The sequence below is a fragment of the Tamandua tetradactyla genome, chromosome 20, assembly GCF_023851605.1.
Source record: "Tamandua tetradactyla isolate mTamTet1 chromosome 20, mTamTet1.pri, whole genome shotgun sequence".
NCBI classification, from domain to species: domain Eukaryota; kingdom Metazoa; phylum Chordata; class Mammalia; order Pilosa; family Myrmecophagidae; genus Tamandua; species Tamandua tetradactyla.
Window position 1 is genome coordinate 1,604,998 of NC_135346.1, and position 15,407 is coordinate 1,620,404.

General features: G+C 45.5%; 1 protein-coding gene, 1 long non-coding RNA gene and 1 pseudogene across 7 annotated transcripts; 2 read left to right on the forward strand and 1 right to left on the reverse strand.

Annotated features, from left to right (window-relative positions):
- The first annotated feature begins 3,828 nt into the window (after positions 1-3,828).
- Positions 3,829-4,608, forward strand: LOC143664757 (low molecular weight phosphotyrosine protein phosphatase pseudogene; annotated as a pseudogene).
- A 2,622-nt stretch (positions 4,609-7,230) lies between these two features.
- Positions 7,231-14,996, reverse strand: LOC143664834 (uncharacterized). Its single transcript, XR_013166610.1, has 3 exons — positions 14,872-14,996; positions 10,008-10,440; positions 7,231-9,664 (listed from the first exon to the last, which is right to left on the reverse strand). It is a non-coding gene; the product is annotated as an uncharacterized LOC143664834 (long non-coding RNA).
- CBY3 (chibby family member 3) lies at positions 12,947-15,071 on the forward strand. 6 transcript variants are annotated; one of them, XM_077138228.1, is made up of 3 exons: positions 12,947-13,008; positions 13,378-13,586; positions 14,496-15,071. In XM_077138228.1, the coding sequence occupies exons 2-3, from the start codon at positions 13,537-13,539 to the stop codon at positions 15,061-15,063; spliced, it is 618 nt and encodes a 205-aa protein (XP_076994343.1). In that variant the 5' UTR covers positions 12,947-13,008; positions 13,378-13,536; the 3' UTR covers positions 15,064-15,071. The 6 variants fall into 6 exon arrangements, 3 of the variants coding, with proteins under 3 accessions (XP_076994343.1, XP_076994341.1, XP_076994342.1); XR_013166607.1 differs by lacking the exon at positions 12,947-13,008 and adding an exon at positions 13,075-13,266 and having other exon boundaries at positions 13,378-13,747; positions 14,493-14,552; XM_077138226.1 differs by lacking the exon at positions 12,947-13,008 and adding an exon at positions 13,075-13,266.
- The last annotated feature ends 336 nt before the right edge of the window (positions 15,072-15,407 follow it).

A 15,407-nucleotide genomic window follows, 5' to 3' on the forward strand; every position in this document is an offset into this window, starting at 1 on the left:
TGAAGCTTTCTCCAAAATACTTCTTCTTTTATAGGATTCCAGTAAACTAATCAAGACCACCTGGATTGGGTGGAGACACAGCTCCACCGAATCAAGTTTAATATGCACCAGTTGGTTGAGTCACATCTCTGTGGAGATAACTTGTAGTACTGATAGGGATTAGAAGAAACCGTGCCTCCCACAAGATTGATTAGGCTTAAAACATGGCTTTTCTAGGGCACATAAATCCTTTCAAGCCAGCACAGTGATCATTTCAATTGATGTAGGAAAAGCAACTGACAAAATCTAACATCCTTTCATGATTTTAAAAAAACAAAACACCTTATAAATGAGGAATAGAGAGAACTTCCTCAATATGATAAACAGCATATGTGAAAAACCCACAGCTAACATCATACTCAGTGAAAGACTGAAAGCTTTCCCCCTAGGACAAGGAACAAGACAAAGATGCTGACTCTTGCTACTTCTACTCAGGTTAGCACTGAAAGTTCTAAGCAGAGCAAATAGACAAGAAAAATAAATAAAAGGCATTCAAATTGGAAAGGAAGAAGTAAAACTATATTCATAAATGAGATTATCTTAAAATCCTAAAGAATCCACACGCAAAAACAACAACAAAAAAACTGTTAGAGCTAATAAACAAATTCAGCAAGTTACAGGATATGAAATCAGCATGTAAAAAGTCAGTTGTATTTCTATACAACAGCAAGAAATAATCTGAAAGGGATAGTAACAAAACAATTTACAATAGCGTCAAAAAGAATAAAATGCCTAGGGCTAAATTTAACCAACAAGGTACCAGACTTTACACTGAAAATTACAAAACATTGCTGAAAGTTAGCAATGCCACCTACAATAACAGTTTAAGTCACTGAAAAAGAGACCAGGCCTCAACTAGGGGTACAAACGAAGCCACTCTGGCTGGACTAAGGTAAAACAGAACACAGGGTAGGAGATGACGGTGTCCGTGCTCCAGCCCTTCAGCTACTGTATGAGACCAAAGGCAGAGAGGTTTACTGTGTCTAGAACCTGAATTTTCTGTAACACACAATAAAAATCAACCTGTCTGGACTTCCGGAGAAGATGGCGGCTTAGGAAGACGCGCGGGTCTTAGTTCCTCCTCCAGAAAAGCAACTAAAGAAACAGAAACAATACGAAACAGCTCCCGGAGTCACGACAGAGACCAAAAAGACAGCGTACCCCATTCTGGAACAGCTGAACGGGCAGGGAGAATCTGCTGCGGTGAGATACCCGAGAGGTGCGCATTTTCCTGGCCGGGGCGGCTGGTGACTGGGGTCCCCTCCACGCACGTGGCTCCCCGGTCTGACTGGGAACGTTGGATAGCGGGGCCTTCCCGTCACGCTTGGCGTCTCGGGCCAGCTGGGCAATTTGGACCGGCACTCTCCCAAGCCGCTGCAGCCAGCAACCCCCGCCTCCACGCGCGGTTTCCCGGGCCGACTGCCGTGCAGACAGACGAGCGCCACGAGCGCCACCTACTGGGCAGGAAAAGAAAAATAGAGCCCAGAGATTTCACAGGAAAACCTTTCAACCAGCCGGGTCCCACACCCAGGGAAATCTGATCAAATGCCCAGACACCAGCAGAAAATAATGGATGACGCTCGGAAAATTGAAGATATGGCCCAGTCAAAGGAACAAACCAATAGTTCAAATGAGATACAGGAGCTGAGACAACTAATGCTGAATATACGAACAGAAATGGAAAAACTCTTCAAAAACCAAATCAATAAATTGAGGGAGGACATGAAGAAGACATGGGCTGAACAAAAAGAAGAAACAGAAAATCTGAAAAAACAAATCACAGAACTTATGGGAGTGAAGGACAAAGAAGAAAAAATGGAAAAAACAATGGATACCTACAATGGTAGATCTAAAGAGACAGAAGCTACAATTAGTGAACTGGAGGATGGAACATCTGAATTCCAAAAAGAAACAGAAACTATAGGGAAAAGAATGGAAAAACTCGAGCAGGGGGTCAGGGAACTGAATGACAATATGAAACGCACAAATATACGTGTTGTGGGTGTCCCAGAAGGAGAAGAGAAGGGAAAAGGAGGAGAAAAACTAATGGAAGAAATTATCACTGAAAATTTTCCAACTCTTATGAAAGACCTAAATTTGCAGATCCAAGAAGTGCAGCGCACCCCAAAGAGAATAGACCCAAATAGGCGTTCTCCAAGACACTTACTAGTTAGAATGTCAGAGGTCAAAGAGAAAGAGAGGATCTTGAAAGCAGCAAGAGAAAAACAATCTGTCACATACAAGGGAAACCCAATAAGACTATGTGTAGATTTCTCAGCAGAAACCATGGAAGCTAGAAGACAGTGGGATGATATATTTAAATTACTAAAAGAGAAAAACTGCCAACCAAGACTCCTATATCCAGCAAAACTGTCCTTCAAAAATGAAGGAGAAATTAAAACATTTATAGACAAAAAGTCACTGAGAGAATTTGTGACCAAGAGACCAGCTCTGCAAGAAATACTAAAGGGAGCACTAGAGTCAGATACGAAAAGACAGAAGAGAGAGGTATGGAGTAAAGTGTAGAAAGAAGGAAAATCAGATATGATATATATAATACAAAAGCCAAAATGGTAGAGGAAAATATTATCCAAACAGTAATAATACTAAAAGTTAATGGACTGAATTTCCCAATCAAAAGACATAGAATGGCAGAGTGGATTACGACCCAGCAATACCACTGCTAGGTATCTACTCAAAGGACTTAAGGGCAAAGACACAGACGGACATTTGCACACCAGTGTTTATAGCAGCATTATCTACAATTGCAAAGAGATGGAAACAGCCAAAATGTTCATCAACAGACGAGTGGCTAAACAAACTGTGGCGTATACCTACGATGGAATATTATGCAGCTTTAAGACAGACTAAACTTATGAAGCATGTAATAACATGGATGGATCTAGAGAACATTATGCTGAGTGAGTCTAGCCCAAAACTAAAGGACAAATACTGTAAGGTCCCACTGATGTGAACCGACATTCGAGAATCAGCTTGGAATATATCATTGGTAACAGAGACCAGCAGGAGTTAGAAACAGGGTAAGATAATGGGTAATTGGAGCTGAAGGGATACAGACTGTGCAACAGGACTAGATACAAAAACTCAAAAATGGACAGCACAATAATACCTAAGTGTAATGTAACTAGGTTGGAACACTGAATGAAGCTGCACCTGAAATATGGTTTTTTGTTTGTTAAAAAAAAAAAAAAAAAAAAGAAAGTTAAATATTCTAGCAGCGGTGTAATGAAAAGTTACATCTTACTGTTGATGTGTGTATGCTGTGGTATAGAGATGTTATTTTGTTGTCACAGCACTATAATGAAATACATAAAAATTTAAATTCAAAAAAAAAAAAAAAATCAACCTGTCTGGATAGCTCATTTAAACAACCCAAACTCCTGGAATCCAGAGCTGGAACGAGGCCTTGTTGTTCTGTATAACTTAATGTAATAACTGGATACATCTCAGATTATGGTGGGCTGATCATTTAAAAGTATTGGTAGAGTCCCTTCACGGGTCCAAAGGGGGAAAAAAAATGGAACTACTAAACTTTTCCATCTGGGAAACCCAGGTACTCTCTCTCAACCATTGGGGACTCCCAAGAAAATAGGACAAGCCCTTGATCTTGAGGCTTGCTCTTGTGAAGCTTATGTATGTAGTGGAAAAGCTTAGCCTACCTATAGGCATGCCTAAGAGTTACTTCCAGAGGACCTCTTTTGTTGCTCAGATGTGGGCTCTAAGCCCAACTCTGCAAGTGAAATCATTGCCTCACCCGCTACATGGGACATGACATCCAAGGGTGAAAGTTTCCATGACAATGTGGGAAATGACTCAGGGATGAGTCTGGACCTGGCACCATGGGATCATCAATGCCTTCCTAACCAAAATGAGGGGAAGAAGTGAAATAAAATAAGGCATTAGTGGCCAAGAGAGATCAAATGAAGTTGGGAGGCTACTCTTATGCAAGCTGCAGTTAGATATTGCTAATTGCCATGGTTTGCTAAACCCCAACCAACATCACTCCTGTTGACTCTTAAGAACACCTAGGGCTCTCTTTGCGCCTGAGAAGAGGCAGTGCAGCCACCCAAGTCAGTGCTGATTGTATGTCTGGGTAACATCTGTTGTTCACCTATTGCAGAAGCAGTTTTCAGAGAACTTGTAACTGATCAAAATATTTCAGGTAACTGGAGGATAGACAGTGCTGCAACATCCAATTATGAGGCAGGAAACCTTCCTGATTATTGAGGGCAAAACTGCATGAAGAAGCATGACATTCACATGAATCATGTTGCCCAGCAGGCTACCAAAGAAGACTTTTGATTAAATACTGTATATGGATGAAAGCAATCTGAGAGATTTGAATAGAAAAGGTAATGAAGGTAAAAACTGCAAAGCAAAAATTGAACTACTTGGGAACCGTGATCCACAAAAACAACTTATTATTGAAGATCCCTATTATGGGAATGACTCGACCTTGAGATTCTGTACCAGCAGTATTTTAGGTGCTGCAAAGCATTTTTGGAGACAAGTAGCATCCATTCATTGCTGAAGGTCAACAGTGATTAACAGTGATGTGTTAAAAGTGTAATGTTTCATAGCTCAAGGCCACAACCTCTTTCTCAATTGATTTATTGTTTCTTATCTTAAAAAGTAATTGTAGATGAGAGTCAAGAGGCTACTCTGGAGGTTGCTCTCACACAAGCTTCAGTCAGACCTTTCTACCTATCATAACCTGCCAACCCCCAACCATGACCATTCCAGCCAATCCTAAAGAACACCTGGGGCAATATATAAGATTCCACAAGGGTTCCAGGCACTAGAGTAACTTCCCAGAAACCTACGCCTCCAGATGAGTCCCTGGTCCAGATAAGTCCTAAAACCTAGAGAGCCCAGGCTCTCCAGAACATCAGATAGTTCCATGTCCCTACCCCATATTATCAACAGCTTCTACCAACATGCCATAGAATGGCCATAGCCCAAACACCCCTAAAGAGAGGGATGGAAAAATCAAAGATGATTGTGGAGTTATATGCTGAAGATAGGATTTAACAAATGAATATGAATGCTGAATCATTAAACTGATATCTCTTTTAGTCTCCAGTACCTCAGAGCAGCTAGAAGTAAAAATCTAAAATTATGGAATTGTAACCCATGTCAAACTCTGAAATATGTTCTATAACTAATTACGGTGCTGTGCTTTGAAATTTATTGCTTTTTTGTATATATGTTATTTTTCATACACACACACAAAAAAAAAGAAGGGAAAAAAGTAAATTGTGATGATAAAAAATATTTAAGGTCCCTAACCTCCTGTATTCTGGAACAGCGAGAAGGAAGAATCTGAGAGGATCATGTGGTAGCCCATGACAAATTCTGGGATCTATTCTATAACTACTTGTTGAAGAGTGCTTTGAAAACTATTGCTTTTTTATTTCTTTGCTTTGTATATATGTTGTACTATACAATAAAAAAGTTTTAAAAAATAGTTGATGAAATCAATGTTGTGCTTAAAGACAAATTGATAAAAATCTTTGATTCACATAGCTTATGGGGTACATTAAATATTCTTAATCAAACTGTACCTCTTCTCTTGCCCTAATTACAAAAATAGTGGAACAAAATAGTAGAACCACAAAATATAATGTTTTGTAACAATCATTTCTTTTCAGTGTTTAACCTTAATGTACTATCCAGTGACGGCTAGCTTTCTAATATGCTTAATTATGATCTTAATAAATAATTAAAACATCACTTTCAGGCCCAAGTCAATATCTGAGCCCACTGAGACTTTTAAATAATCCACCTCCTTATTAACCGATATGTTTAATTTGATGGACAAATGTTCTCTATTCACTTATACTACCTCTTTTTTAAAAGGTCAAAAGGATCTTTTACAGAATTACATACTCCCCTAGTCATAGAAGTTAACAATTTTGACTGCAAGGATTTTGATTCACATGTACTCAGAGTGTACACTTGTATGTTAAAAGGATAGGAAAGAGAATGATTTGTGGTATAAATCTTTAGCATTAGTCTTAATTTTTATCTAGTTCATTTCATAAGGAAATCATCATTTTGCTCCCATTTGGACCACTTTGCCTCTGAAAATTTAATTATATCCAGAAAGCAGATTGTATGCCTGTTCTAGTGTGCTAGCTGCTAGAATACAACACACCAGAGATGTATTGGCTTTTAATAAAAGAGGATTTATTTCATTAGTTCTTCAGAGGAAAGGCAGCTAACTTTCAACTGAGGTTCTTTCTTACATGGGAAGGCACAGGGCGATCTCTGCTGGCCTTCTCTCCAGGCCTCTGGGTTCCAACAACTTTCCCCGGGGTGACTTCTTTCTGCATCTCCAAAGGCCTGGGCTGAGCTGCAAGTGCTGAGATGAGGAATGCCGAACTGCTTGGGCTGTGCTACATTGAGCTCTCTCATTTAAGCACCAGCCAATTAAGTCAAACGTCATTCATTGCAGCAGACACGCCTCCTAGCCGACTGCAGATGTAATGAGCAACAGATGAGGTTCACGTACCATTGACTCATGTCCACAGCAACAGAACTAGGCACCTTCACCTGGCCAAGTTGACAACTGAATCTAACTACCACAATGCCTTTTCATCTGAGGTTCACTTTGACAAATGTGTTTGCTTTATATGCACATATAGCCCAAATGTCAGATAATACATATTGGCTTATATGGGGAAAAAAAAAAACAGTTTAAAAAGCTGGAAAAAGAGGGTGGGCCACAGTGACTCAGTAGGCAGAATTCTCACCTGCCATGCTGGAGACATGGGTTCAATTCCCAGTGCCTGCCCATGCAAAAAAGCAAAAAAAAAAAAAAAAAAAAAAAAGCTGGAAAAAGAGAATTCTATCATCTTGAAGTCCTTAAATAATATGCTGTGTTCTTTGAACAAACAAACAAACAAACAAACATCTAGGGCTCCAACTTAGATTCTATAAAGGATTCATGCACTAGGTTTGCCTTCCTGGAACCTAGAATGCCAGGAGGGTCCTAGGTCAGATGTATCCTGAAATAGTGGAATGGTCGCCCATGACAAACTCCGGGATCTGCTCTATAACTACTTGTTGAAGAGTGCTTTGAAAATTATTACTTTCTCTTTCTTTGCTTTGTATGTGTGTAATATTTTACAATACAATGCATAATAAAAAATGGACAAAGGACTAGAATAGACATTTCTCCAAAGAAGACGTACAAATGTCCAATAAGCTCATGGAAAGATGCTCAGCTTCATTAGCCATTAAAGGAATGCAAATCAAAACCACAATGAGGGGCCATGGCAGTGCCCTGCCCGCAGCATGGTCAGCCCCACGGCCAGCACCACCTTCCACGGCGAGCCTTTGGACAGCATCTCCTTCGAGCTGTTTGCAGGCAAAGTTCAAAAGACAGCAGAAAATGTTCATGCTCTGAGCACTGGGAAGAAAGGATTTGGTTATAAGGGTTCCTGCTGTCATTGCATTACTCCTGGGTTTATGTGGCAGGGTGGTGACTTCACACACCATAACGAATGGCGCTGGTGGCAAGTCCATCTGTGGGAAGAAGTGTGATGATGATAAGTTCATCCTGAAGCACACGGGTCCTGGCATCTTGTCCACAGCCAATGCCAGACCCAACAAAAATGGTTCCATTCTTTCATCTGCACTGCTAAGACTGAGTGGTTGGATGGTGTTCCAGTTTGCAAGCTGCCAGAATGCAACATACCAGAACCGGAATGGCTTTTAAAAGGGAAATTCATTAAGTTGCAAGTTTACAGCTTCTAAGGCTGTGAAAATGTCCAAATTCAGGCAAGCCTGTGAAAATGTTCAAGTTAAGGCATGCAGGGAAATCAAGCTTCAGCTAGATATTGCTACTTACTATGATTTGCCAAACCCCAACCAAAACCATTCCTGCCAACCCTAAAGAACACCCAGGCGCTATCTGCCATTCTACGAAGGTTCCGTGCACTAGGGGAACTTTCCAGAAACCTACAACTTCCAGATGGGTCCTTGGACCAGATAAGTCCTGAAACCCAGAGGGCCCAGCCTCTCCAGAACATCAGCTAGTTCCATCCCCCTCCCCCATATTCTCAACAGCCCCTTCCAACACGAAAAAGGTAGAATGGGCAGAGCCCAATACCTCTAAAGAGTGGGAGAAGGATCAAAGGAGAAGGAGGAGTTATAACAATGAGTGTGACTGCTGAGTCATTGTACTGATATTTCTTTTACTCTCCAGCGTCTTGGAGCAGCTAAAAGGAAAAACCTGAAATTGTGAACAGTAACACATACCAAATTTTGAAATCTGTTCTATAACTATTTATTGCAATATACTTAGAAATTTATTGCCTATATATATTATATTTCATAATTTTAAAATGTTTAAAAAAATACTCTCGCAAGAAATATCAGGCTCTCCTGCCTAAATCTTGGTGTCTAATCCCATTCCCCACTAAAAAGAACAAGGGCTCTTTGGAGAAATACTCAATTCTGTATCTGACACAGGTTCATACAGGATGAGCCCAGAACGTCTCACTATGCTGGAAGTAGGGAGAGGCTCACCCGAAACGATGGAGCATCACCTCGTACCTATGATGGGAAAGACTTGACCAGGCTAGAATCACTAACGGATACTAAATTGGGGGGCAGCGAGGTGTTGATTTTGATGAGGAGCAGGATAGTTCTGTGATCTCAGTCTTTTCTGCCCAAAGATGCAAAAGAGGGAAAATAACACAGTAATTATACAGTGGAAAAATGGGACAGCACGTTTGCCAAAATTAACTTCACCAACAGCACGTGGACGTTGCCTGCCTCTGGATGGGACATACTGTGAGAAGGACACAGATCAGCTAAGCAGCCCTCTGGTGAAAAACATATAACTTTAATTGTAAGAAACATCAGACAAATGGAAAACAAGGAATTTTCAATTTTTAAAAAATGTTCCATATTAATGGAGGCTAAAAAGACACGAGAACTGTCTTTTTAGCAGCATCTGTCCCTAGATTGGGTCCTGTGTTGGAAGGATTAAAAAAAAGTAATAAATAAAAATAAACCACAAAATTGAAACAGAATATGAACAGTGGTTTAAAATAATTGATCAAGGGGTGCAAGGGTAGTTCAGTGGTAGAATTCTCACCTGCCATGAATTTGATTCCCAGTCCATGCACATCCCAAAAAACAAACAAAAACCAACAAAGCAAACAAAAATTCAACAAATGGTGCTAATAATGGGATACTCACATGGAAAAATAATGAAATGTGACCTCACCATACCGTATACAAAAAAAACATACAAAATAATTTATCAATATAAATTTATGAAGTTGATAATAACTATAGTGTAGTTGTAAGAAAATTAAGTATTAAGTGTTATAAATGGTTCAGAAATGACAAAGTGGGGTAAAATATTGACAATAGGGAATCTGGATAAAAGATACACAGGTGTTCCTTGGGCAACTTTTAAATTCACATTTTTAAAGTTTGAAATTAATTTTGAATGAAAAAAAAAGGCAGACTCACAATTTAAAACAATTGTACAGATCTTACTTTGGAAGTTAAAAGACCTGAAACCGATGCTGTGTTCTGCAGAATGCCTCAACCTCAGGCTTTCATTTAAATGACAACAGGACACCTATGTAAAAAGGAATTATTCAGGACAATACAACAACAAAACGCGGGCTAACACTTGAAAATACTAGCCCACCACACAATCTTACTCAAGCCCTTATAGGCATAAGGCCCAGGTCTAAACCCATTTACTTACAGTTTGCATACACTATAAATCCATTACCTACAAAAAAAAATTTTTTTTAATCAAATTAACATTATTTTAAGCTGACTACGAAAGGTGTTTTTCAGCTGCACATGATTTGCTGCTTGGCCTGCGTGGCGGTGAGGCTGAGGTTCTGGGGTCGCCCTGCCCCATGCCTGTTCCCCATCCAGCCGTCACTGTGCACAGGGCCCCGGGGGCTCACATTTGCTGCACTGCGGCTCGACACCGGCTCGCTGGCCTGTCCTCTCCCATTAGCCCTGATGCTGCAAACCCAGGGCAGCTTCTCAAGCCTTCAAGGAGGTTCCTCGTTTCCAGGGCAAGTAGGAAATGCTTTAACTTTTTTTTTTTCAAAAATTAAAACAGAAAATTTAAACATTTCTTCTAGAGACCTCAGATCCTAAAGAATGTCCATGGAGCAAATGTAGAGAATGCTGGTTGGAGGCAGCCCTGGGGTGGGGGGAGCCAGAGCTAAGCCCAGGCCCCTCTTCCCTCCACCCTGCCACTCCCCCCTCTCCTGTCACCACCAACCCTCAGGAAAGGCCAAAGGACAGGGACAGAAGACAAAGCCCAAGCGGAGGATGAATCAGAGGGAGAGGCACCCTTACCTGCTAGACTTGCTCTTCCGAGAAAGGGACCTGTAAAGAAGGGAAGATGGGAGTGCCAAGGTGTGCGTTTTCCCTGACTGTGTACTGCCTGCGTACTGGGCTGTCTGAATGCCTGTTCTTACCAAGATTTTTTACAAGTGCAGAATTATTATTAGCACAGAGAACATCTGCTTCTTGACTCAGGGAAGAGGCAGGTGTCACTATGGACATATTTCTGCAGCTGGATGAAAAGGCCACAGGGAAAGGAAGATTCCCCTTCCTCGGTTTCCTTCTTGGTCCCAGGGAGACGCACTGGGCAGTCACCCACCAGCCTGTGTGAGCAGATACCTGTGGCATGGGTCATGCAATGTAAAACTTCTGTGTGAGTCCAAAGGAAGAGATGTTTATTTGGTGCAAAATTTATATTTTCTGTAGCACACTCGTATGGTCAGTTTATTCAAACAACTTAATTATATGGACCCTTGAATAGGGCGTGAGATCTTTTGGTGTGTACAGGTTAGTGTGATGCCCCAATACATCCCAGAGTAACCTGGACAAGATCAAAAAGTATTTGCAAAGTTCCCTTGAGGGCCTGGAGGAAAAGGTGGAAATGTTAGTTGTATGCCATTCCTGATAATTGCCAGAATCCTCCCTGAAATATAACTGTTAATGAAAAGTCACTTTAATAAAGTGGAAGGGAGAGTAACAGGCTAAATCCCTGGCTCGGTGCCGGGCTCTGACTCCTGCCCACAGGCTGCTGAGGGCGTCCAGTGCCCTAACGACAGGGAGAGGCAGCTCAGAGCTGCCACCATAAGGGCTTATTTGTGGAAACTGACATTGTGATTCTGAAGTTTCTGGGGAAGTACAAAGGTCCTAGAAATCTTAAGCAATCTTAAGGAAAACTGATGGAATACTTACACTACCAGACGCTAAAACTTACGCAAGCTCCCATAATTATTGTGATATTTGTGCAAGGATAAACAGACCAACAGCAGAGAACAGAGAGCCCAGAAAGAGACCCAGGCATAAACAGTCTCATCACGGACAACACAGACACAACCGCAATGAAGAGGGAAGGCTAGTCTTTTCTACAAATGAGACTGCTGGGTCAATTTGACATATACATGGAAAAAAATGAGTCAATCCCTACCTCACACTATAAATGAAAATGACCCAAAATGGAGCATAGCGTTAAATGCAAAACAACTATAAAACTTATAGCAGAAAACAGGGGAAAATATTAGTGACCTTGAGTCCAGCAAAAAGTTATTAAGACACACAAAGTATGAACCAAAAGAGAAAAAATTGGTAAACTGGACTTCATCAACATTTAAAAGTGGTGAAAAGGCAAGCCAAAGACTGGGAGAAATATTTGCAAAACATATCTGACAAAGGACTTAAATCAAGCATTAAAGAGCTTTCATAACTCAATAAGATAAACAATCCAATAAAAAATGGGCAAAAGATTTGAACAACCACTTCTCCAAAGTGTGTATCACATAAACACAGGAAAGGACGCTCAGCCTCATTAATCACTAGGGAAATGCAAATTTAAAGTGTACTGAGGTCTAATTACACACTAGGATGGCTAAATTAAAAAGGTCTGCCAGACGATTGTGAGCGCGGAGAAACAATTCTGGAAAAAGCCTGGTGGCTTATTAACGTGCCGAGTATACACCTATCACGTGACCCAGTTCTATTTCTATTATTTCCCAAGAGAAATGAAAGCAAGTATCACAGATTTTCACAGCAGCTTTATTTGTAATCATAATAAAAAGTAGCCCCCAAATTGGAAACAACCCAGATTTCCACCAGCAGGTGAATGGAAAAACAAAGTGTGGTGTTTCCATACAATGGACTATTACTCACCAATTAAAAGGGATTAACTATAGATGACATGCGACAGCATGGATGAATCTCAAAATGATTGTGCTGGAAGAAGAAACTGCAACTGAGTACATACTATATAATTCTACTTGCATAAAATTCTGGAAATTGTGAGCAGAGGATGCACCTGGAGGCAATGCATACCTCCAGAAGACAATGGTAACTGATCTTAATTATGCATATATTTAAAATGGATAATTTGTCATGAGAACTCAGCATAAAACTGCTAAAGAGGAAAAGTTCCCAAATGGTGAGGCTACCACAAGCCTCCATCCCAGAGTGTGAGTTCCCCCTGAGCGTGGGTCACGGAGGCTGGAGTGAGGTTCAGACCCCTCTGCAAATGATCCCCTGGGGCTGGGAATGCAGTGTAGAGGCGATGGCCTGGCAGGAGGCCCAGACTTCAATTCCTTCTGTTACCCCAACGCATGGCACTTGTCCTTTCAACACACCAAGCTCCTCCCATCTCCAGCCCCCAGCCCTTCGTGTGGCTGGGGTCTCCAGATGAGCCAGGTCTTGGCATGAATGAGCACCTCAATCCGTTTCTCCCCTCCCCTGTCCCAAAGTCACCTCCTCTCCTTCTCTCCTTTATTTTCTTCACTGCATGCCTCACAACCAGAAATCCTGATTCATTTCATCATCACCTTTCATTCATGATCTCTTTTCTTTCTCCCTCCCTCAGGCTGGTGGCACGCCACCTGCTCCCTTTCACGGGTGACCCACCCCACAGATGCAGTAAGTTTGAGTTGATGAGTTACAGCTGAGATACAGTTGCCTCTGACAAGGGACTGAGATGGCGTCGGCAGGGCAGAGGGCGGCCCCCACCTCACCCTGGGCTCTGCGGTGCCATTTATGCACACAGCTCCCTGGGGGCGCTTCTCCCGTCCTGTGGTGCTTCCCTCACTCTTCTCCTGAGTGCACACACCAGACACATCATTCCCAGAACCTGGGTCTTAGGCTCTGCTTCTAGGGAACCCAACGCCCAACCCCTAGGTCGGCTTTGTGTAAGATCACCTTGCTCACTCCCCACCCCGGGCTCCTGACCCCCACCCCAACCCCCTGCAGGGTGTTGGCCTGGTGAGGGATTCTCCTCTTCGCTTCCAGGACAGTGCCCAGAGCAGGGCAGGAGGTGGGCAGATGCACCCAATGAATGCACCAGAGAGCCCAGGGTGGGCTTTAAAGCTCAGCTGCCAGCACCTCTGCTCGCCAGGGCTGGAGGCATTATGAGTCATAAGTGTTGGACAGGGGCTGAGCAGCTCAGAGATGGAGCCAGGCCTGAGGCAGCAGTTCAGCACCTCCAAGGCATCTTTCAGGTGAGGCCCAAAGCCGGAGAAGACTGTCAGGGCAGGGTTCTGGGGGGAGATGCGGGTCGCGTTCCACCCCGGAGTCCCCGTGGGCCTCCCGAGATGACCTCCCTGAACTAGCTCCAGGGGCTCGCACCCTCCAGCCTGTCCGAGCTCTGTAAGAGGGATAAGTACGCACTGCCCCTGCCCCAGTTCCTTCCCTTTTCACCCTCCATGGGGAGAAAAGGGATTTAAAAAAGGAACCCCTAGCCGGTCTTCTCACACTAGAATCAACTTACTGGGGATGGGGGTGGCCCTGTCGTTCTCCGGACCTCAGCTTCCTTGAGGCGGCAGTCTGCTTGGGACAAAGCTTGTGTCCGCACAGCCCTGGAACGTGGCCACCTAAGCACCGGTCCCAGCCCACAGCCCGTGGCCCGGGATGTCCCCGGGCACGCTGGACGGCGATCTGCTCCGGGTGGCACTAGGCATCCTGAGGGCAGACACTGGCCGTGCTGGGCCCCCCGCCCGGCCCAGACTCAGGCCAGGGCACATCTGTCGCAAGGATACGTGACGCGGGCGGCTGGCGTTGGCTAGGCTGGCCATCTCCCAGACCCCTTCCAGATGCACACCTAACCCGGGCTGCGGCAGGGCCCCTGGATGAAGTCTCAACTCCGGAGCCCTTTCTGCAGCCTCCTCTGCTAGCCCCAGCGAGTTCCTGGGGCCCACCCACCCCAAGCTGTCCCGTCGGCCTGGAAGCCCCCAGTGTCCAAGCCCGCAGCCCACCCCACCCCGGCACCCCCCTGCCCTCCCTGGCCCTGGGGGAAGGCGCTCCCCCGGGCTCCCCCGGGCTCCCCCGACTCCTCCGGGCGGGCTCCGGCCCCTGCAGGGGAGTCGGCGGGGCGGGGCCGGCGCTCAGCGCACTCCGGGTCCCCGCAGCAGCCAGGACCGCAGGGCCCGGACGCTGGAGGCCTTCGGGGGCGCGCGGGGCGGCCAGGCGGGCCGCCTGTGGGCGCGACTGCGGCAGCTCTGGGCCGACCACTTCTCGCGGCGCTTCTCCCCGCGCCGGCCGCCGCTGCGCCGCCTCTCCTCCATGTCCACCTTCTACCTGCTGGACCCCCGCACACGCCAGGCCGAGCTGGGCCTGGGCTACGGGGCGCCGCGCACGCGCCTCGGGGGCGACGCCTTCGTCTTCCGCGGCGGTCGGTGGGCACCCGAGGGGCCCGCGGCGCGCGCGCCGGGCTGGAAGGCGCAGGCGCAGGCGCAGGCGCAGGCGCGGCGCGCGCAGGGCCAGGTGCTGCTGGAGGAGAACAACTACCTGAAGCTGCAGCAGGAGCTGCTCATGGACATGCTGACGGAGACCACGGCGCGCATGCGTTTGCTGGAGGAGAAGCTCGGCGCCGACGTCGGCCCCGCGGCCGCGGCGCGCGCCTGGCACCGGAAGCTGCGCGCGCGCGAGAGCGCCGGCGGCGTGCTCATGCTCGAGCCGCGCGCCCCCGAGCCGCGATGACGCAATAAAGCTCCGTGCCGCGCGTGCGCTGTCGCTTCCTGCGCGTGAGCAGCTCGGCGGCCTGCTGTTCCCGCCCCTGGGCGGTAGGGCGAGTGCCCCGGCGCCTGTCTCGGGGGAGGAGGGCCCGGGGTGGTGTGGGGGGGTCGGCTCCCCGGGAACGCGGAGGTGGGAGCCAGGCCCGAGATTGGGAGTGTCCGGAGAGCGGGGGAGGGGGGGCGTCAGAAACCTAGGGCGGGGTTTAGGGGAGCGGGGGTCGTCAGGAACCTAGGGGTGGGGGGTCAGGAGCCTATGGGATGGGGGGTCAGGAGCTTAGGGGGTGGGGGGTCAGGAACCTAAGGCAGGGG

Coding starts and splice junctions, on each gene's coding strand:
- CBY3 (XM_077138228.1), top strand. CDS start 13,537: ATGGAGCCAGGCCTGAGGCAGCAGTTCAGCACCTCCAAGGCATCTTTC. Junction 13,587..14,495: donor ACCTCCAAGGCATCTTTCAG/GTGAGGCCCAAA, acceptor TCCCCGCAGCAG/CCAGGACCGCAGGGCCCGGA.